The 23,335-nt window shown below is 41.0% G+C and overlaps 1 protein-coding gene across 1 annotated transcript in view; it reads right to left on the bottom strand.

Annotated features, from left to right (window-relative positions):
• Positions 1-9,859: 9,859 nt before the first annotated feature.
• MMP7 (matrix metallopeptidase 7) overlaps positions 9,860-23,335 on the bottom strand; it is a 42,768-nt gene continuing 29,292 nt past the window's right edge. Inside the window, exons 2-7 of the mRNA XM_014965770.1 lie at positions 13,906-14,039; positions 13,165-13,388; positions 12,914-13,062; positions 11,233-11,358; positions 10,548-10,709; positions 9,860-9,997 (exon numbers count right to left, since the gene is read on the bottom strand). Coding sequence (XP_014821256.1) covers positions 9,975-9,997; positions 10,548-10,709; positions 11,233-11,358; positions 12,914-13,062; positions 13,165-13,388; positions 13,906-14,039 — 818 coding nt within the window. The 3' untranslated portion in view covers positions 9,860-9,974. The remainder of the gene's footprint in view (positions 9,998-10,547; positions 10,710-11,232; positions 11,359-12,913; positions 13,063-13,164; positions 13,389-13,905; positions 14,040-23,335) is intronic.

The raw sequence follows: 23,335 nt of genomic DNA, 5'->3' as shown, positions 1-23,335 counted from the left end.
GGTAATAAGAATAATTAAAACTACTTATTTTAAAGACACAATGCAATCATACTATTTGTTTCCAAAGCAGTCATACATTATCTTTTGATTTAACTTTCAGAGTTTGTTTACAGAAATTACATGGTGTACAGAGAAAGATGGAGAGATCCCTACAGATAGATTATTTCTCAGAGAGTACATGTGTTTTTCCATGTAATATGTTCAGAAACATATGAGTGTCTAAAATTTCTCGTCTCATCCTTTTAGGAGACATTCTATTTGTAAAGAGTAACAAATCCTCATATTGTTGTTTTTTGTTTTTTTTTAGTACACCCGATAAATTGTTTGCAGCCCTATTTAATAAGTTTGCTTTGCAGTCCTTTTCCTTCCTTTAAAATGTATGCAGATTAGTAAAATATGCAATTGTTTCTATTTTTTAGCAGCCACAGTTTCTAGATCAGTTACAAAGAATTATTAATTTCAGAATGTTAATTTGGAGCCTAGCACTCTGTGACAGTGCATTGTAATGATGAGAGTGTTCAGCAGTCTGCTCCAGTGAGTCAGGGCTGCCACCTTTTATTCCTTTTATGTTTTTATGTTATTGAGTATCCTGAAATATGATAGTACGTTGCATATATGCTCATGTTTATTCTTATCGCTGTTAATGAAAAACAGTGAAGGCGAGTGAATCAGTCACTGGTCTAAAAAACCCAAACCCAACCTTTTCTAAAAGCAAGAAATACTGTTTGTGATTTAGCAGCTGAAAAATCTGTAAATGATGTCTGTTGTACAGCTCCATGCTTTCACTATTAATGATCTTAAAATGCTTTCACCCGCTTTAGCAGATACTGTTTCCAGATCATGATTATGATTGATATCCTTTAAGCAAAGATAACTGTTGTTGCTATGAAAATGCACGCAAACTAGGTCAGTGCTGCAATATGCAGGAAGGTAAGTCTTCATTTTCTAAATGTTTTAGATTCCAGAGGATTCTGCTTCTGCTTCTATTCAAACCTGCCTTAATACTGGGGTGAAATATTTATATGGGAGTTAGTTCAATCAGGCGGTCATTTTGTTTGGCAGATTGGGTCACCTTTTGGGTAATTAACAGTTTCTGAGCTGTAAACCCGTGTGAGATTTTGATATACTGCTGATTGTGAGCACCACGATATTGGCACACATGGGCCAACGCTGTAACAGTACCGTAATGTAGCTGGAAAGCATAGTCTCATAAATCAGTGACAGTAAAACAGTATTATTGGACTTTGATCCTGAACTGAAAAAATGCGTTGCAGGGCTCAAGAAGGCAGAACCTGATATCACAGAAACTGTTTCCCATCAGTAACTCTTGGTACTTTGAGAAAGCTTATCCAAATATCTGGACTTCTTACTGTGGTTGCCTGTACATCCATCTTCTCTTAATTGGATTTTTTTTATTTAAGTCATTTGCTAATACAAATTCTGGTGCATCCTCTGGGGGTTAAAGCAGGACAATCCTTTTAGTGCCCAGCGTGGGGCTCAAAAGGTTCAAGAGAATGACAAACTTGATTGGAATATGCTAGATTGAATTTATAGCTGTTACTGCTGTTTAGCAGTTCACAGGCCCCTGTGCTTGCCATGGAGCTTGCTTGCCTTACTGCGTATTAGAGTCTACTGCACATTAGTGGTTGGTTTTTGCTTTTGCTGCTTGCTGTACTGCTGAGCATCTTGCTCTGCTGGGCCTGGGGTTGTTCTGGTAACAGCAATGGTGTTGTCTCTGGCCAGGGCTGATATTTCTGTGCTGCTGTGCTGGATGGGCTGGAACTCCAGCATGAGCTCGAGTTGAAGGGAGTGCAGCCTGTGGATGAGTCCATGTGGGAGCAGGATGCTCCAAAGCATCTGTGGCACCACAGCAGGTGTGCCTCTGAAGGGATTGTGGCTCAAGAATAAGTCTATGCTGAGGAAGGTACAGCTCCAAGCACCTGGGGCTGTGCATGAGTGCTTACCAGCTCGTGAATGCACACTCAAGTTGGGAAAGATTTAAGGATCTCGAATTATTTATATCCTATGAGACCTGCAATTAAATTTGAAGTAATTGCAAAAATGGTATTTTTTCTGTGTTTTATAGACATAGAGTCAAAGTAAGGGAAATAACATTACGTTCATTGTTTGTACCTCTCTGATAGCACAATTCACCAGAAGTAGAATTACCTTTCTTACATTAAACATAGGTATTTTGAAAATGAGCCACAATAAAAGGTTTCCAAGTTTCAGTGCTTGAATTATAATGGATGGAAAGACAATGTTTCTGCTTTAACTCTTTAAATTACAGCTTGAAATGGCAATGCATTTAGGCACTTAAGGTTTGATTTATAAAACTGCTATTTACTTTTATGCAGGTTGTTTGCATCATTTACTCGGTAAAAGAAAACTTTGATCTCAAGAGTGCACAGTATGACAAACGGGATTGAAGGTGTGAAAGAACTGTGGTATTCTCAGAATTAATAAGTAGATTGTACTGCAATATATTTTATTTAAAGAAAAATAGTGGCGCATTTTACAAGCGAAGTGCAGAAGCTAGGGCTGCCTGGAGAAAAGCCAGACTGGAAAAAATGCACCAGGCACAGAATCCTCTTTGAAACAGTGTTTTTGTTCTGATCTGGCACTTCAAGGATATTCACACTGAACTTCTTGCAAGGTGATTTTTTAGGTTGTTAAATAAACTAGTGCCTAGGTACTACCTAGGATGGCTTCTTGGCTGTCATCTAGGTTGCTAGTGATAGTTATCCATGAGAACTTTGATTAAGACATCTAAGATCTGTAACCTTTGTAACTGAAATATAAGCAGAAATCAGATTACCACTTACGTAAGTGTTCCCAAATTCTAGCATTCCATATTTTCCAATATCTCTGAGCGGCCTGCTGCTTTTCTCTATGCTTGTTTTATTGCCTGTGAACTTTATTTTTAGGGCTGACAAAACAGTAACAATTTCCATTCCCAAATAATTTTCCTCCATCTTTTCCGACAAACAGTGATTATCTGTAGTTCTTTGCCTTGTGGCGGTTCCTGCTGTAACAATAATCAAAACAGATAATATTTTCTCTGGTCCTTTGCTAACATTTTTACTTTTCTAGATAAGTCCAAAATGATTCCATTGATGTCAGTGGAGGTGCTTCAGATTGACATTGCTGAAACTGAAAACATATTTGTGATACCATTAAGAACATCGTGCTTGAGACAGGCTTTGTTGAAGACATAATTTTATAAAAACAGAAAAAAAAAATCTTCAAATTGAATGAAATTTCCAGTTAACATTACCAAGGAAAAGTCAAGAGGATGGTACTGTGCATACTTTTGCAGCTCATTAGCTCTTTCCCATCATATATTTGTGAGCTTTTTACCTGTGGCAGCGTTAATACACATTGCTAAGGCTGGAATTGCTGCTGATGTCATTAAATTTATTCTCCAGAGATCATATTTCCCTGCTAATACCAGGTATCACTGTCCCTCATCTAGATTATGTAGCAATTAAGCCCCGTTATAGAATTAAAAGCTGAAGCAACGGGAGCCTTTGTGCGAAGCCAAGGTGGTGCACAGAGCTGGGGTGGGAGCTCAGCTGCCCGATGCCAGGGTTTTCCTTGGATCTGAAGGCATCAGAGGCCACAGGGGGCCAAGGGCAATACCCTTGTTTCTTATAAGAACAGTAGCCAGTAAAAACAAATATCTATTTTTATAATTCATCTGAGAAGGAAAAAGGGCCCTGGATGGAACTGTATATAAATGAGAAAGAAAATGGAGAAATATTCAGAAAGTAGTAAGATAGACAGTTATTAAATAGCCAGGTGAAGGTAGGGTTGGCAAATTAACCTTATAAAAGAAGTATATGAGAGAGCACTTGGGCAGATTGCAAAGCTTGGAAGAGCATGGTGGATTTAAGGATATATCCTGTGGAAAGGAAAAAAAAAGGTCAAATAAAAGGATAACTGTATTGGATACAAAAAGTAGCTCAGTATTTGGTCGCCCATAAGGACCACCTAGACAAGAATATAATAATAGGACAAACATACAGTAGCAATTCCCAAGAATAATATATTATCTTTTAGTGATTTGTAGCTCAGGAACTCCATGAGGTAGGGACTCATGAGGAATCATTTAATGGAGGTTTTTTTCTCCATGAATTTGTACAGGCAGTATTTGAACCATATAAACTTTAAGTACTCAGATTATAAAATAAAAGGAATTTTCTCAAGAATGATGATCCTTTAGAAGTGAAGCGTTATAAAAACTACAGCACCAGGAAAGGAAAAAAAAAGGTCAAATAAAAGGATAACTGTATTGGATACAAAAAGTAGCTCAGTATTTGGTCGCCCATAAGGACCACCTAGACAAGAATATAATAATAGGACAAACATACAGTAGCAATTCCCAAGAATAATATATTATCTTTTAGTGATTTGTAGCTCAGGAACTCCATGAGGTAGGGACTCATGAGGAATCATTTAATGGAGGTTTTTTTCTCCATGAATTTGTACAGGCAGTATTTGAACCATATAAACTTTAAGTACTCAGATTATAAAATAAAAGGAATTTTCTCAAGAATGATGATCCTTTAGAAGTGAAGCGTTATAAAAACTACAGCACCAGGAGTGGACTCTCATGTGAAGAAACCAGAAAAGCTCCACTAAATGTCACTGTTAACACTTTGTGCAGAAATACCTCACTGAAAAACAAAACAAATCTCTGGAAGCATGTACTGCCTGTGGCATGATCTCTGTTTTTATTTCTTTATCTCAGACATGGAGATACAGAAAATTAAAGAGTTTCAGCCTGCTATATAAACTTTAAAGCTAGACTTACTGTTACTTCATGTGTTGGAGGACCATTTTCCTGTGTCTGAAAACTCAAAATGAGGGTGTATTCCTTAACTTAAGATATTTTGCCTAGTACTCCTTGTCCATCCTTGCAATGTCAAAGCAGCCATCTCACTTCATTCCTGATGCACTGCCTTTATTGTTTTTTACTATTGTTTCTCTTTTTGGCAGACTGTTCAGTGGGGAAATGGATAAATTAAAAGATAAATGTAAGTGTCTTTTTGCCCCGTATAACCTTCTTTCTGGCTTTCTTTGTATAATTAAATGTCTCCATTTCCAGGATTACAGAAAAAACTAATCCCAAGGACATCAAGCACTTCTTAGAAGAAAGAAAAATTAATTGGCTTAAACTTTTATTAGACAGCAGGTGAATTAATAGTGTGAATTAGAACTAATATTTCCCTACAAATCTCTGCACCTCTTGTACACAATTCTATCACACATATATCGACTTTGCCCCCTCAGAATTCCACTCTGTGTTTGATGGAGTAGGCTCAGAACACCCAAATGACTGGGTAATTCCCAATAACAGCTTCCCTAGGGCAGTAGCCATCACTTTTTAAAAACAGGAATAAAGCTTATCCTTTATATGTGGACAGTCAAAGGACCCATCAGAAATGTTAACACATTTGAGAGTTCATTTGCTGCTTGTTGTACTATCTGGACCAGCAAAGTTGCAAATAAAATATGTTTTTATTTACAAGAACAGTAGTACAAGCAAGGAAAAATTCAAAGCCCTACGAAAACAAAATACTATGTGATTACCCACCTCTTCCATATGGAAGAGGCGGGAGCAGATGCTGTTTAAGTGACATAATGCACTTAGATGTCCTCAGATACAACCTAGAGAGAGCACGTGAAAAATTACATGGAAAGCAGTCCCTAATTCCCCCGATGGTGGGCTGTACGGTAGGGCTGTGGGCTTGTGGAAAGAAAGGATGTTCTTTACGCCAGGGTGTGAGGCCAGTGCAGGCTGCCGAGCTGTACCACTAGATGGAGGCAGATATTGCACAGCTCACATGGAGTAAGCAGGGTGAGGTGAACCAGTGGCAGCCTTCTCCCCAGAGGAGAGGTCCTGTCTGTGAATGGAAGCACAGCAGCAGCTTGGCAAGAGGTAAGATGCTGCTGATGCATCGGTGGTACCTTTGCATTCTCTGAGGGCAAAAATCCTAGCTCCTACTTTATTTCACATGCTATGCACTGTTGCCTCTTGGAGATGCCTTCTCCAAGACACAAGGATGCCTCAGTCCCACCTCAGTGAAGGTCCTTTATCTGATGCAGTACCTTTAAGGTAAAGTATCAGCTAGGAAGGGAGTGATGAGAAGAGGTGAGAAGGAAAGCAGGAAATGGTAGTTTCCCAATGTGTCAGAGAGGAATTGACCTTCATTCCTTACAATTTGATTCACATCCCTTCCAGCTCCAGGGACCCAGAAGGAGCAACCCCCAGAGATCAGTTGGTACGCAGAAACTCAACTGGGAATTAGGCCTGCTTTGGAAAGGGTATTAGTATTTAGATGCTATCCTAGGAAATATTTATGTTTGGTGGCTGAGAGAGCAGCATATGAATCTTCTCAGTGTAAGCAGATTAAAAGTACCTCTCTTCCTTTACACCTGGCCCTTGAATTGCAAAAGATGCCACCACTTCCTCATGTCCCATGTTGCCCATGAGACTTCCTCTCAGGTGTCCTGCACCAAACCCAAGGCTGGGCAAAACTTTTTCCCAGTTGTATGTTGAGTCAGAGCCCTTGTATCACCAGGCAGAAGCTCATGAACAGGAAAAGGCTTTTGGATAAAGGCTGGGAATTGGTGTCAAATTTTTGAGAGGCTAGACTTTTGGGCACTTCTGGCAAATGTATTAATGTATAATCACAGAATCACAGAATCACAGAATCGTAATGGTTGGAAGGGACCTCAGAGATCATTGAGTCCAACCACAAAAAACAAAACAAAACAAAACAAAACAAAACAAAACAAAAAAACCACCACCCACCCCCTAAACACACAACAACAACAACCAAACCAAAACCATCACCCACCCACACAACAAGCTCCTAATGGAGAAACCATTGGTTCCATAGCAGTTTATCCTGCTAAATATGAAAAAAAGCTCCGGTGTTTGTAGATGAGTGCCTGTGTGCAAAGTAAGCTATTCTTTCTCTTCACATCCTTCCCAGCCTCTCCAGGGACTGACTCCAGTGGAAGCTTTGAAGTTTCTCAAGTGAGAAACTCAGAGACCCAGGAGGGCACGGCCATTATTTCCTGGAACTGAGATACATGGATGCATTTTCTCGTGTCATTTCAGCTCTTCATCTATGGCAGGAAGACGGGCATCCCACCCTGCAGCAGAGGGCAGCTCAGGTCCTCCAGACAACTGGCCAGTTCCAGCAATCAGGAGGTCATTCTAGTGTTTCCAGGGTTATGCCTGTCTGTGCTTGGTTTTTTTTTCTGGCAATGTGGGATTAGCCTTCCAAAGGAGGGAAGGAGAATTCCTGTTCTGGCTTTTTTTTTTTTTTTTAATTTCAAAATACCTGAGAGGTATATGAGCTCTTGATGGGACTTAAGGAAAAAAGGATGGTTTACCACTTTTGGATGAAGGGACAGGCAACTCAGGAGGAGTACAGAGACCTTGTTAGGCTATACAGAGAAAAAATTAGGAAGGCAAAAGCGCAGCTGGAACTCAACCTGGCCATTAATATAAAGGACAACAAAAAAAGTTTCTATAAATATGTCAACAAAAAGAGAGTCAGGGAGAATGTCCATCCCTTACTGGATGCAGGGGGAAACATTGCGACCAAGGATGAGGAGAAGGCTGAGATACTTAATGCCTTCTTTGCCATCATCTTTAATTGTCAGACCAGCTACTCCCAGGGTATTCAGCCTTCTGGGCTGGAAGATAAGGATGGTGAGCAGAACAAATCCCCTGTAATCCAGGAGGAAGTAGTTAATGATTTGCTTATGCACCTGGACACACATAAGTCTATGAGGCTGGACAGAATTCACCCAAGGGTACTCAGGGAGCTGGCGGGAGAGCTCACCAAGCCTCTCTCCATTATCTATCAACAATCCTGGTCAACAAGAGAGGTACCAGATGACTGGAGGGTGGCCAATGTGACGCCCATCTACAAGAAGGGCCGGAAGGAGGATCCGGGAAACTATAGGCCTGTCAGCCTGATCTCGGTACCGGGAAAGATCATGGAGAGGATCATCTTGGGAGAGGTCTTATGGCAAGTGCAGGGCAGGCAAGGGATCAGGGCCACCCAGCATGGGTTTATGAAAGGGCGGTCCTGATTAACCAATTTGATCTCTTTCTATGACCATGTGACCCGCTTTCTTAATGAGGGGAAGGCTGTGGACGTTGTCTACCTGGACTCTGGTAAGGCCTTTGACACTCTCCCCCATGGTGTTCTCCTGGAGAAACTGGCAAATCATGGCATAGACAAGTGTACCCTTCACTGGATAAAAGCTGGCTGGATGGCCGTGCCCAGCAAGTTGTGATTAATGGGGCAAAATCTGGTTGGCGACCAGTCATCAGTGGTGTCCCTCAGGGCTCAGTTTTGGGGCCAGTCATGTTTAATATCTCTATTGATGATCTGGATAAGGGGATTGAGTGCACCCTCAGTAAGTTCGCAGATGACACCAAACTAGGTGGGAGTGTTAATCTGCTTAAGGGTCGGAAGGCTCTACAGAGGGACTTGGACAGACTGGATCAATGGGCCAAGGCCAATGGGATGAGGTTTAATAAGGCCAAGTGCCAGGTCCTGCATTTTGGTCACAACAACCCCAGGCAATGCTACAGGCTTGGGGAAGAGTGGCTGGAAAGCTGCCCAGCAGAAAAAGACCTAGAGGTGTTGGTGGACAGACGGCTTAACATGAGCCAGCAGTGTGCCCAGGTGGCCAAGAAAGCAAATGGTATCCTGGCCTGTATCAGGAACAGCGTGGCCAGCAGGAGTAGGGAAGTCATCGTGTCTCTGTACTCGGCACTGGTGAGGCCTCACCTCGAGTACTGTGTTCAGTTCTGGGCCCCTCACTACAGGAAGGACATTGAGCTGCTGGAGCGTGTCCAGAGGAGAGCCACCAAGCTGGTGAGGGGTCTAGAGAACAAGTAATATGAGGAGAGGCTGAGGGAACTGGGCATGTTTTGTCTGGAGAAGAGGAGGCTGACGGGAGACCTCATTGCCCTCTACAACTACCTGAAAGGAAGTTGGCCTCTTCTCCCAAGTGAATAATGACAGGATCAGAGGAAATGGTCTGAAGTTGCGACAGAGGGCTGCCCAGGGACGTGGTGGAGTCACCATCCCTGGAGGTATTTAAGAAACGTGTAGACATGGTTCTTCAGGGCATGCTCTAGTGCCCAAGATTATTGGTTTGTCGTGGGCTGCTGAGTGGGTGGGTGATGGATTTTTGGTTTGGTTGTTGTTGTGTGTTTAGGTGGTGTGGTGGTTTGTTTGTTTTTGTGGTTTTTTTTTTTTTTTTTTTTTTAAGGTTGGACTCAATGATCTCAGAGGTCCCTTCCAACCATGGTGATTCTGTGATGTGTCCACATCACAGTGGGTCCAACCATGGTGATTCTGTGATTCTGTAACATCACAGTGGACAATGGGAATCCTAGTCCACTGCTTCTCAAACCTGCTTCTCTGGCAAACCAGGGAGGACATGAAGTTGAAAAGCTGTTCCCGTTGGGAAAGCATCCCAGCCCATGCTGAAAGAAGTGCTATGGGAAGCACACTGTGATCCTGAGGAGGCAGCAGTAGGTACTGTGAAAGGCCAGGACATGCATGGGAACTGAAATCAAGCCAGGAGGAGGGTTTTAACTCCAGCAGTAAATGCACACAGACTCTTTAGATATGTAAACCTCTAATCAGAAAGATGTTTGTCTGTGTATCACACATGCAGGGGTTATTTAATCCTCCAGTGAAATGCCAGAAGAAAAAAAAACAAAACACATTAGACAACAGAGTATACAAGTTTGGGGTTTTTTAATTGTGACGTGAAATTGTATAAAGTGCAAATAAATCAATATAAAAATTCAGGAAGAGAAGGTGCATTCCGTGAATTTACCATTTTAATTATCTAGAGGATTAAAGTTGTTTGGGAACACCAAAACAACCAGATGTAAGTTCTTTGGTCGTTTTGAAGCACTTTCTTCAAAAGGTTGATGACCTTTTCCCTGTGGGAAAGAAGCATAAAAATAGAGTCTATACTGGAAATGGACAATGCAGGCAATTATATTTTATTCCTAGTGTTCCTCTAGCATGTCCTGAGGAAGACGATGCCTAAAGAAAAGCAAACCTGGCAGAGTTTACCCCATGGGGTCAATTCTGCTTTTGTTCTACTCCTACTGCTGAGTAGTTTCTGCCTTCCCTGAACTGTCCCATTGACTTGGTAGGTCTTATGGTATCCTTCTCGTTTCCCTGCCAGTAGCCACATTCACTAAACAGCTCGTTTGCAGAGCAAGATCCACAGGATTTGTTTGGCAATATGTATGTAGGTGTGAAGGAAGACAGTGTGCTGGGCAGTTGCACTGCTGTTCCATCATCTCTTGGTTGCAGTGTGGACACATAACAAAAAGAACATAGTGGATGGAGTAGACAGGAATGTGTTTTTCCCAAGCATGTTTCTTTTTGGTAACCTGATGAGGCCCTTACAGTAAGGGAGAGTAGTGAAACCTGTACCCCAGTAGGTTTTATCTTGAAAATTAAATCTCATAATGAATTTACCGTATAAATTCTGAATTCTTCGCCTATCATCCTCTGGAAGTGTGAAGGTTGATGGGTCCACATATGAGTAGATAGGGTACATCAGAGCTGTAGGGTCATCTGAATGAGAAAGTCCCAAAGAATGGCCAAATTCATGAGCAGCAACAAGGAACAAATTAATTTCTGCAACATAGAAGCATAGAAAAGTATGTTAAACATATGGCAGTTCTTTTTAGCATACAAAGAATTGAAGTAGTAGGACAATGTATATCTTTCATTCCGTCGGAATGAAATCTTAGAGTTTTAACCAATTATTACTAAACTTTCTAATTCAACTATAATATTTTAATAATAACATTACTGTTCCCTTGCATATGCATCTAGAGACTCTCTTTACAACTCTGCTTTTAGTCAACTGTATTCCTACATGAAAGTCATTTTACCTTTTTGTAACTTATGTAGAAAACAGAGGTTCATAGTCCTTGTTTAGGCTGTGAAAAGTGCTTTAAAATATGGACAGAACAGGCATTGTGTAGCTGCTAATGATAACGAAGGACAAGTACTTAGAAAGGTAGTTGAAAATAACAGAAGTGTTGGTATTGAAACGCTGCTGAAGCATGAAGAGTTATGGAAAGCATTTCCTATGGCTGTGTTCTAACATGTACAATATTTGCCTTTCCCCTTCATACACACATGTGGGTTTTACCTCTATTTGTCTCTGACCACCTTTCAGAGTCATCAAAATGAGCATCTCCACCAAGCCCGGTTCCAGGTCCAAATGCATGAGCTAGAACGTTGCCTCTTCCGTCGAAAGGGTTTCCATCACCATGCGCTGCATTTGAAAAGAAATAAAAGTCCTCAGGTTGCATCATGTTTAAATTCAGCAAATTGAAGCATGATGCTTGTTTGTACTAGTTTTGTTCATGATTAGTCCTTAAAAAATAATCCTAAGATATCAGCAAGGCTGTAAAAATGAGGAGGAAGTTAGGAAACAAATCTCAAAATTCATGACTTAAGTTCAAAACTTATATATGATATATATGAATTCAGGCTGGTGCATGTTTCAGAAAGAGCTGAACATTTTCTTTTAAGCAGTTGTTAGAAATGTGTTGCTGAGGCAGCAATCAGGGATAATTTCAGAATAACTACTTAATGCTTGACAATGTTATAAGCACTTGAATGTTTTCAATGTTGGAAAGTGCTGGGCAACATTAGTTGTAGACATTCTTAGTTGTATTGATTTTAGTGGAAGACAATGATTTGGTATTGATTTGGATTTTTTGATAACCATGTTCCTGAAGAGCTAAGTTAATTTGTCCCCAGCCTTGGGGTATGGTTTATTACCTACTTCTAGCACAGTTCACATAGAATGTTACCTTTTCCTACCTCAAGTGCAAGAGCTGACAGGATGATATATTTGTACCATCTCTGAAAATTTCCTCCTACCCCTTAATGAGCTTCGACGTGATTGAGGAGTATTTGGGGACCCAAATACCATGCTGTGTCCTTTCCTTCAGACCATGTGGATAGTCCTTGGGTCAGGGATAACACAGGCAGAAGAGGCATTAGTTGACTCTTCATGGCAACATAGTATGTTTCCCATCGGTGAAGCATGAGCTTGTGATATTTGGGTGCAGTCATCTACTTGTAAGCCAGGTGTCTGCTCTTCACTTAGAGTCAATGGAGATCTAGTGAATATGGTCAATGGATCTAGAGAACAAGTCAGCTAATCCTAAAGTAGGTGTTTAGTTTGGCTAAATTGAGTCAGTCTAGGTGCCAGGCACAAGTTAAAGGTATGGCTACATCATGTATTAATCTGAACCACAAGCAAGCTTCTGAAGTGACTCTACTGGCTGTCTGCATATACCATGCTTTGGCTTGCACATCTTGGAATGCACCAATGGGATTCCTTCTAGAAGAAAATCAACCTCTTTATGGCCAAACCTAATGCACCCCAGCTGCCAAAGACTGATCAGTCCAGGGAACCAAAATTGATCTAGAACAAAGTAAACCTGCCTGAACGTGGCCGAATCCAGCCTGTGGAGGCTGGATCTTCAGAAACAGCTGTTTTGCTCTACAGGATCTGGTCCCATTAGTTTGCACTATTCATCGTGGCAGACAGAACCTTGAACGTCTAAATTTAGGTGTCTCATTCCGGAGCTGAATTCTCTCTCCATTTCACAGCTGTACGTCTGAAAGGATTTTCTAATGGTTTCATAAGGTAAAACTAAGTCATAATATATAAATTTCGTGGCATGATAAAAGGAAGATAAAATTTATGCAAAATTCAGAATATTTCCAAACTGTTCTTTCTTAAAGCTGTGTAGAAATACATGCTTTGAGCGGAATATGGACCATTGCATTTTAATAATGACAGATATTCTTACCATAATATGCAAATGCAATCATAATGTCTGCAAATCCGAAGAATACTCTTTCGAACTGCAGTGGAGTCACATCACTCCATACCCTGAAAGCCCTTTCGATTGCATTATCCACTTGCTTTTGGGTTAGATCAGTTGTGTAAGTGACAATCCTGGCAACAAAAGGAAATGGGTTAATGTCATTTAGGGTGTGAAGGAAAACCTCATAGTTAAACACAAAGCAATCCCTTTCCCTGAAAGGGAATGTTACTGACCTGTAAGTCAAACGTGTCTTTTCCCATCTTGAACTGTCAGCAAGTGCCTTGTTACCTGTCATATCAGGGAGACCGCATCTGGCCCTTTTCATTATTTCTGCTGTTTCTGCAGTTAAATTTCCAGTTACATTCAGGTGGAAAAACCTCTGCATTTCTTTAATCCTCTCTTCTAAGCTAAGGCTTGGTGTTTTTGTAAACATTGGAAAGAATTTATCAAGATATGTCTGGAAGAAGAAAAGGAAAATAAAAATTAATATGTAATTGTATTTTTCATTTGATTGAACTATTTCTTCATCCTGCAGTCATTGCTAGTTTTAGATGTATTTTTTCTTCCCATTTCTGTTTATTAAATGCTGTTCTCCCTGTAGTATCAATTTGCATATATAAAAAGAATTGCAATAGCAACAAAGCACTGTAAGCAAGCAATGTTTTTAAGTAAACAAAATTTACTGAGCATTCAAATTCTCAGCCTTCCAACGTAGTATACATAATATTTTTGAGATGTTTTAAAAATTTAAGGCTCCCTTGTATTTACCAGTTGGAACTTGGTCTCTTTTGTAAGTTAGACTTAGGATGTTTAAGCTTATCAGCAAGTTTAAATTATTTTATGTCACCTCTGCAAAAACTGTCGTGTTGATGTAGGATAAGCAGATAATATAAGCAGATAGGAAAAGAATGTAGAAGCTGAATCAAAAGTCAGGTTATTCATAAAGCACTTGCGTTGTTCCCCTGCTAACGTACCTTTAGGTTCTCAAAGTCTATGTTGCTCCATGATGGTAGTTGAAGTTGTGCTGGAAAAGCAAGACTCTCGGGGAGGAGGATGGCAGCACAAAGCAGGAGGTATCGCATGGTGCCCGGCCTGCCAAGGAGCCTTGCTGCAGCAGAAGGGGTTTCACCTTCTGTCTCCAAGCCCACAGCTAAAGTGCTTATATAGATCCTGATAGCTCCAAGTGGCAATTAGATACATGACTCACTTTTTGTGGTGTTATTGTAATGTCATCACTATTCTAAGTAAATGAAAGCATGTTAAACAAATCTTTCCTTTGACTTCCCTGTTGATGTCATGTCACAGCTAGCAGCCAGCTTTGTCTCTCTCTTTTCATATTATTCCAGCAGTGAAACCACAGGGTCACAGGGAAGTTCAGTTTCTGCAACTTCATCAGTACAGTTACTGTATAATCACTTCTTTCTGTGCTTCTCTGCACTGTTCCTTATACACAAAGGCATTTTGCAAGAGCCTTTTGGTCAGACAACCTGTCTGTATCAGCTGGTGCAGAGGCAGAGATGAGATGGGTGGGAGCGCTATCTCACTGGCGTTTCTTAAGGAGCACACACAACACTGTCTAGGCTATTTTTCTGTTTCAAATTCTCTGGTGAGGTGTCCTATGCTGCAGGAAATCCAGTTCAGTGAAGTTAAAGAGTTTTATGCTGGTTTTTGGTTGGTTTTTTGTTGCTTTTTTTTTTTTTTTTTTATCAACAGTGAGGATCTCTGGCTCAGTTTATTTCATGTGTAGAAATCTCATTTATGTCAATTTGATTGCCAGACATGCAAAGGAGATTGGCACCACTGACAGCAGGACGAGGAGAGTATTGGCTTCCTTTTTTTTTTTTTTTTTTTGCGGAGACCAGGAGAGAGCACATTAAATTTGCACTCTAGAAATAGGAATTTGTGGGAAGACTTATCCTTTTCCTCCCAGATGAGATGGGCTTTCAGGAGAGTCTCTTTACCATGGAGAACTGGATATAAAACATAATTTACAAGAAGAGGTGAAAGCCCTAAGGAAAAAAGAGAGGAGATTACCCTAACAAATGTGGAGCTATCTTCTGCCTCCGGCTGTGCCATTGCAATCTGACAGAGGTCCATGGAGTCCTGGTGGAGAAAACCAAAGCTGAACAGGGCAGCCACAACCTTCCTGATCCCCTGAGACCAGCACTGGTCTCAGCTTCATTCCACCAAACCCCACTGGAAGCGATGGTTTTTGAGGACTGGATACACTGGAAACACAGACTGGCTTGTGTTTTTTTTCAGGCTGTGCAGTTTTGTGACCATATTACCTCTAATCCAAAAGGAAGGTGCATAAACTTATTACTGTTTCTCACAACAGGACAGCTCATATGGGTATAGCTGAGCATGTATGGGAGCGTTTGTGGGTTACTAGCTTAAGTCCAATGTACTTTTGACTGACGTGACAAGACAAACTTTGATTTCAGAGAGATGATCTTTATCAAAACACTGCTGAATTATGTAGGACAGGACTACATTACACAGTAATGCCTGAAACAGTTGCCAAAGGAACGATGCTCCTGCCTCATATTGAAAACAGTCCAGATACCTACCATGTGATCATTTCTGCACATTTTGGTAGGCTGACAGGATATCTATCAAAATCTAAATTTTAAAGCTTGATGAAAAAAAGCTGTTTTGTTGTTATGAGCAGGTTCATCCTTTTCTTCCTCAACAACTGACTTTATGTCTAACTGTGGCAGTAAAAATGATCTGGACCAGGGTCTGGATGGCCGTAAATGAGGATGTGTTTAAGCCAGTTTGAACTCCATGACTCTAGTGTGTGGTACTGATTATTTCCTCATAATCACAAGAAGAATTTGAAAGCCTCCAGACCTCCATTCCAGTTGACAAACTATTGAGCAACTCACATACATCTTTAAGTGTGTCATGGGCAAAACTGAAAAGGAGAGTTTAAACACAAGAGCTTCCTGGGAAAGGACAGGTGTCACGTTCCATTTTATTTTCTGCTGGAAATATGTCAACTCCCCTCCTTGAAATAAAATAAAAATCTTCCAGTGAAAAGAATTTTCATTTCTTTGGGCTCAAAATCAGGAGGAATCAATCTGATTCTAATAAGATCAATATCAAAAGGAAACAGATGCTGATTTTTATGTGTAGCTGTGTGAATTTTGAAGACTTTGTCTTTTTGCCTTGATTTTGAATGACAAAGACTGTTGTGGGTCAAGAACAATAATTTCCTTCCCAAACATCATAGTCATATAATTTACATTCAGCAGAGAACCTGTGCTTATGCCAGAGTATGGCCCATGTGGAGAAAGTTCAAGGTCAGAAGAAATGTTGTTAGAGACATTTAATAATAGAAATTGCTGTAGCCACACAGTGAAGATGAAAGCACTCCATGATGTAAAATTCTGTTAAGAAGACTTACAATATTGTCACCAAAATGTTTACACAGTGACATTTTCTGAGGTGAGTAACCCTACTGTGAACAAGGATGCTTCATGAAGCTACGTCCTATGTGGAATGCATTGATGGGCATCAGAGTTTTTGTTGTCTAGAGAAAAATGCATATAGAGAAACTAAAACCTGAGCCATCTTTGGACATGAGTGGCATGAAAAAGTGATGTAGAACTGAATGATTCAGTGATGAATGATCACTGTTTCTTGGTCATTTGACTTGGACAGGAGGGTCAGCTGGATTCTGCCCAACATGAATTCAGCCAACAGTGGAGTTTATGCAAGTCAAGAGCTCCTCAAATATCTTTGTGAATATTATGGGTCTAGCTGGGATGGAATTAACTTTCTTCATAGCACCACTTAAGGTGTTGTATTTGGATTTGTGGCTAAAGCAGTGTTGATAATACACTAGTATTTGGGGCATTGGTGAAGTTCTTGCACAGCATCAAGGCTTTCTCTGTTTTACGTTGTGCCCTCACAGTGTATGGAAGAGGCTGGGTGGGAAAGAGGCTGGGAGGGGACATACCTGGGACAGCTGAGCCAAATTCTCCAAAGGGATAGTGCATATGATATAATGTCATGCTCAGCTACAAAGCTGGGCTTGCAGAAGAAGATGATGGAGTGAGGGTTGTCTTCCAAAGTAGTCATTGCCTGGAGACTGTCTGGACATCGATCTGCTTGTGGGAGGTGATGAGCCTTTGTATTACTGCTCACTGCCCCTTTCTTTTGCTTATCAAACTGATGAATTTTCTCTCTTTTGCACTTCCTAATCTCTTACCTATCCCACTGTGCATAGGAAGTGAGTGAGCGGGCATGGGGATGATTAGCTGCTGGCTGTGGCCAACCCACTACGGTGAATACCAAGTAGAAAGAATGACCAAGAATTCCTGGGAAATACTTTATTTGGGTCACTTGTGAATTATTCAATATTGTATTTAAGGTCCTACCAAACTCGATAGACCTGGATTCTTAGGTCTCCAGGACACCTGGTTTGTTTTGTTCTGTTACCTGCTTATTCAATTTGACTAACAAAAAATAAAATTCAAACATGGCAAATATTTCTGCAGAGTAAAACTTTTTTTTGCACTGCAATTTCTTGAGGCTATGTCCAGTGATGCACAGCCTGCTCCAGAACTTTCCTCCTCTTCCTTGGCTCAGTTTTGCATGGCACACTCCTTTTGGATGCAAAATGGCCTCTGAGCAACACAGATTTGAAGTCCCCCTGTGGTTCTTATGGGCCATTTTTCTTGGTTGGGACCTAGACTGTAGAGGGAGGCACACCTAAATGGCTTCTGCATTCCATTTCCATGGATTTTACCTCTGAGGGGGCTCTCTTCAAAGGAATCCCTTGGCACCTGGAATCCAGGGCTATGTATCCCTTTTGTGGGCTGTGTGAGCGTAAAAGTCTCCACTCATCCCAGCCTGGGCACTGAGGTCCTGCCAAGTCCCCTCAGCCCTGCATCAGCCCATCCCTGGAGGGAGACAATCCTGTTCTTCCCTCCTGTTTGGCCGGATCAAGGTGCATTGAGCTATTTCCCAACAGGATCTGCCTCATGTCCCACCGCTTTAGGAGAAGAAACGCTTCAGGAAAGGATTAGATGTTCAGGTTCAGCACAAACAATGTGACAAGAAAGATCACATCTAAGTTACTAATATTTAAGTAATCAAACTTAACATATCTCAAATTATGGATTTACTGTCTTCTTACAGTGCCTAGAATTGCTTTGCATTCAATGACTTTGTATTTACAACAGTTTAATTGGGACATCATGTAGGAAAAAGATGTAAATATAGACATAAGTTTTTACATTAACAGTCTTGAGCAATAAACCACAAGGGAAATGGCATTTTTTAACTTGTTTGCTCCTTTGGTCAATAATCAGGAGTCTCTCTTTCCTACAGCTAACAGACACATGTGGATCTCTCAAAATTTTCCATATAATAATTTGCTTTATTCAATTTAAATTGAAGTCATAAGATATAACCTTTAGGTGCATGCAGTCTTTCCTTCCTCCAGAAGCACAGGTGCAAGGGGAAGAGGGCAGGAGGTCGGACACCTGCATTTCACTGACGTGTGGATCCAACCCTTGCTGGGCAGGAGCAGTGGTGCAACCTCCTCTAGTCGCCTTTCATTTGCGGATTCCCTTTTTGTAGCTGGCTGTCCCCAAACAATTGTAAGTCTGCCTCAACACTGTCTTTAAAGAACTGAGTTAAGATGCAATCTGTGTACATCTTGACAAAACCATGTCTCTTCTTGTAGGAAACCTTAAACTCAGTACCTGGACTAAGGCAAACTCAGACTGCCTATAGTCCTGCAGCTCTTCTCTGTGATGAGCAGCAGAGTCCCATCTAAAAGACGCCAATCACCTAATGGTGTTGCAAGGGCAGGCAGGGTAGCTGTGACAGCATGGGGGAGCATGCTGCAGCTCCGTCTGTCCACGCTGAATGTGACCCAAACTAGGGAGCAGCCAATGTCTGAGGTTTTTCCTGACTCATCCTGAGGATCTGCATGTGTCTGAGCATTTTGGGACAGCATGGTGAGTTTGGGCTGCGGTGATGGTGGAGGCCAGTGTTTGAAAGTCAGGGTAGACATAGCAAGACTTTACCTTCTTGTGCCTTTACCTGTGCTGAACCTCATGGACTTGCATAGGTCTTTGGAAAAAAGTGCTAGGAGTATAGTTAACATTAACCATTTTTTTTTTTGTATTTAGCCTGATTTGCAAAATCCTATTTCTATTGAAAAATTAAACAGCCCCGAAACATCAGAGAGCTGGTAGACTTCATTGCAAACTGATACACAGTAAAGCAATTCCAGAGGAATTTCAGACTTACCACCAGGGTTTTATGCTCTAGTACAAAAGGTGTGAGATGGAATTTCAACGCAGTCAACATAAGACCAGTGCAGAATCTTGATTTATCTCATGTGTATTAGAGAGAGCTGAGATCAACGCAGTCAACATAAGACCAGTGCAGAAGCTTGATTTACCTCATGTGTATTAGAGAGAGCTAAGATTCAGCTAGGAGAACTGCGAAAAACTAAAACCAGCCATATATGAACACACAAGTAAAACGTGTTTTTACACCAGTTTTTTCCCTAGAAGTTGTCAGGCGTGATCATGTTATTGTCTCTGTTCAAATGATTCCTAACCAGCCATATATGAACACACAAGTAAAAAATGTTTTTACACCATTTTTTTCCCTAGAAGTTGTCAGGTGTGATCCCGTTATTGTCTCTGTTCAAATGATTCCCGATTCACAGTGCTGATTCATGGCTGGAAGCTGGTAGCCTGCTGGTCAGAAAGGCCCTTTGGGTGTGGGACAGGTCCTTCTCTATTCCTCTGTCTGACTTCCAGCAACTGAGAATACAGACAATAACATCACCTCGTCGGTAAACCTGGTTATACCAACTGAGATGTTCTTTCACCAAAAATTTCCTTCCTGTTTCACACAAAGCAAGTTGTGCTGAGCTTTACAACATGGTGTACTTTGATTTTGACACTGTGAAAAAGCAACACAACCACTAAAAATCTCTGCGACCAAATAAGGACAAAGAAGCCTTGCTATCTTTAGAACAATTATTCACGTAGCTGTTTGCCAGCCTGAGTGGTTGCTTCACTAAACCCCATGTGAGTAACTATTTTTCACTCCATTTATTTGAAACTGAAGGATAACACTGAGCTTCACTGCATGTAACTGGATTCCTAAAATCTCCTGGGTTTGTTGTGGCTCACGTCTGCCCATTGACCTCTGGGTGCCATAGGGAGCACTGACCTGAGCAGTTCAGGTGTCGCTACTTATGTTACACACACACCTGAAGTGTGCTATTCCCCACCCCACACACTGCCATCTTTAATTATAAAAACACTTCTTATTGTTACTGCATGTTTTAGTATTACTCCCAACTCCACCTGTGATGCATTTATCTCACATTTTTCCACAAAACTGCAAGAAGAAATGCTATCAGATATAGCCCGATGACCTCTTAATTGTTCTCTTTGTTGTGTTATGACGAGTATATAATTTAAAGGCAGTAAATTTGCCATTAAACAATGTTTGCCTCATGAAAACAATATAAAAATTCATTGCCTCAAGGACATTCAAAGAGCATAGGAACATCCTCTCACTTCTTTTTTTTTTTTAATTTTTATTTGCCATTTCTTTTTTATTTAATTTTCCATCCTGTCTGCTTTTATACATTTCAACTTGTTTTTTTTCTTTCTTCTTTAAATTACAAAAAATTTACTAAGCTATTAGAGCTGCTTCCAACCAAAAAGTAGTTGATGAAAAAGTGTGTTTCAATAGGGTACAAAATTTATATAATAGGTATAGATTTGGTGGGGTTGCAACTGATTATAGGAGGACTTTGACAGCAGGTGTCGCTACTTACGTTACAGACACAATAGAATTACACACAATTACAATAGTGTGCTATTCCCCACCCTACAGACTGCCATCTTTAATTATAAAAACACTTCTTATTGTTACTGCATGTTTTAGTATTACTCCCAACTCCACCTGTGATGCATTTATCTCACATTTTTCCGCAAAACTGCAAGAAGAAATGCTATCAGATATAGCCCCATGACCTCTTAATTGTTCTCTTTGTTGTGTTATGACGAGTATATAATTTAAAGGCAGTAAATTTGCCATTAAACAATGTTTGCCTCATGAAAACAGTATAAAAATTCATTGCCTCAAGGAGATTCAAAGAGCATGGGAACATCCTCTCACTTCTTTTTTTTTTAATTTTTATTTGCCATTTCTTTTTTATTTAATTTTCCATCCTGTCTGCTTTTATACATTTCACCTTCTTTTTTTTTTTTAATTTTTATTTGCCATTTCTTTTTTATTTAATTTTCCATCCTGTCTGCTTTTATACATTTCAACTTGTTTTTTTTCTTTCTTCTTTAAATTACAAAAAATTTACTAAGCTATTAGAGCTGCTTCCAACCAAAAAGTAGTTGATGAAAAAGTGTGTTTCAATAGGGTACAAAATTTATATAATAGGTATAGATTTGGTGGGGTTGCAACTGATTATAGCAGGACTTTGACAGCATCTAATGTGTAAAAAGCTTAGTAAATACATCAATACACACACTTAAAAAAACTTTACTGTTCATCTAAAAAAATGAATGCCTAAATGTCATTTCATTTTCTGTAAATACAACCTTCTGACTTTTTTAAGGAAATAACCTCAGGCAAAGCATTATTCAGGTGAAGCCCTGTCCTTGTCCTCTCCTTCCATTTTCCTTTGTTCCAATAAATGAACTTTCACCCTCTCAGGGAGCCTACAAGCCAGAATCAGGAAGCCTGTAAGACGTCTGAAACAGGAGGTGGGCAGATGTGAGCGTATTTGGTTTATGCAGCAAGGTTTTGGTAGCAGGGGGACTGCAGGGGTGGCCTCTATGAGAAGACAGCAGGATTTGCTTCTATGTCAGATGCAGCTGGTTCCAGCAGTCTCCAACACATATGTTGCTGCCCAAAGCTGAGCCCAACAGTGATGCTGGTAACACCTCTGGATAACATATTTAAGAAAGGGTAAAGAACACTGCACAGCAGCCAGAGAATATGGGTGAGACACAACTCTCCAGACACTAAGGTCAGTGAAGAAGGAGGAGAGGAGATACTCCAGGCGCCAGAGCAGAGATTCCCTGAAGCCCGTGGTGAAGACCATGGTGAGGCAGCCCATGGATGTTCGTGGTGCAGCAGATATCCACCTGCAGCCGTGGTGAAGACCATGGTGAGGCAGCCCATGGAGGTCCGTGGTACAGCAGATATCCACCTGCAGCCAGTGGAGGACCTCATGCTGGAGCAGGTGGACATGCCCTACAGGGCATGGATAGAAGCTCACACAGGAGCAGTTTTGTTGTCAGGACCTGTGACCATGCGGGGGGACCCATGCTGGAGCAGTCTGTTCCTGAAAGACTGCACCCTGTGGAAAGGACCCATGCTGGAGAAGTTAATGAAGGACTCTATCCTGTGGGAGGGACCCCATGCTGGGGCAAGGGAAGACTATGAGGAGGAAGGAGTGACAGAGACGAAGTGTTATGAACTTACTCCAACCTTCACCCCCCATGGTGCCACTTGGGGGATGGCAAGGAGGGGGTAGAGGACTTGAGAACAAAGGAGTGAAATTCATCCTGGGAAGAAGGAGTGCAAGGAAGGTGTTTTTAGTTTTGTTCTTATTTCTCACTATCCTACTCTGTTATTACCTGGCAATAAATTAAATTATTTTTTTGTAAGATGAGTCTGATTTGCCTGTGACGGTCATTGGTAAGCAGTGTCCCTTGTACTTATCTCAGCCCACAAGCTTTTTCATACTATTTTTTCTCCCTGTCGTGCTGAGGAGGGGGAGTGAGAGAGCAGCTGGGTGGGCACCTGGCAGCCAACCAAAGTCAACCCACTAGAGTTAGAGAGCTTTCAGGGCAAAAAAAAGGAAGGAGGAATTTCCCATCACAGTTTCATCTCTGCCAAAAGTTTTCCAGGCACCAAAGTCTGTACCTATATTAAGGAGTAAAGTAGATGTGGAGGGTGAAACAGTGGGTACTGAGGCCTGGGCACTTGGGATGGGTGGGATGAGGTTGCTCTGGACCAACTCAGGTCTGGTCCAGCAGGCTGAGTGTCTGTTGGTGGGACGTTGTGCTTTTTGGCTCAGTACCATCTGAAAAGGACACAATTTACTCTTTGCTCAGGTCCGGCTGATCCTGGTGTGAATAGAGACTGGTTTTGGAATCACATGCCTGGTCTGGCGTGGAACACTCCTGGAGGCACAGCTAGTGCCTGGGCCCTTTAAAATGAACTCGACGTCATTAGGTTTTCTCCAGAAGCAATTGTAAACACCAGGTGAATATGGCTGATCACAGGTCAGGAACAATAAGCCTTTGTGTATTTTAATCCTTTTTGATCCTTTACATTAATGTGTAACAGAAGAAGATTTCACATTAAAGGAAGACTCTCTCCAGTGTT

Source organism: Calidris pugnax, unplaced genomic scaffold, assembly GCF_001431845.1.
Source record: "Calidris pugnax isolate Ruff unplaced genomic scaffold, ASM143184v1 scaffold20, whole genome shotgun sequence".
Lineage (NCBI taxonomy): Eukaryota > Metazoa > Chordata > Aves > Charadriiformes > Scolopacidae > Calidris > Calidris pugnax.
Note: the sequence above shows the minus strand (reverse complement) of the source record. Positions and strands in the feature narration are given on the sequence as shown.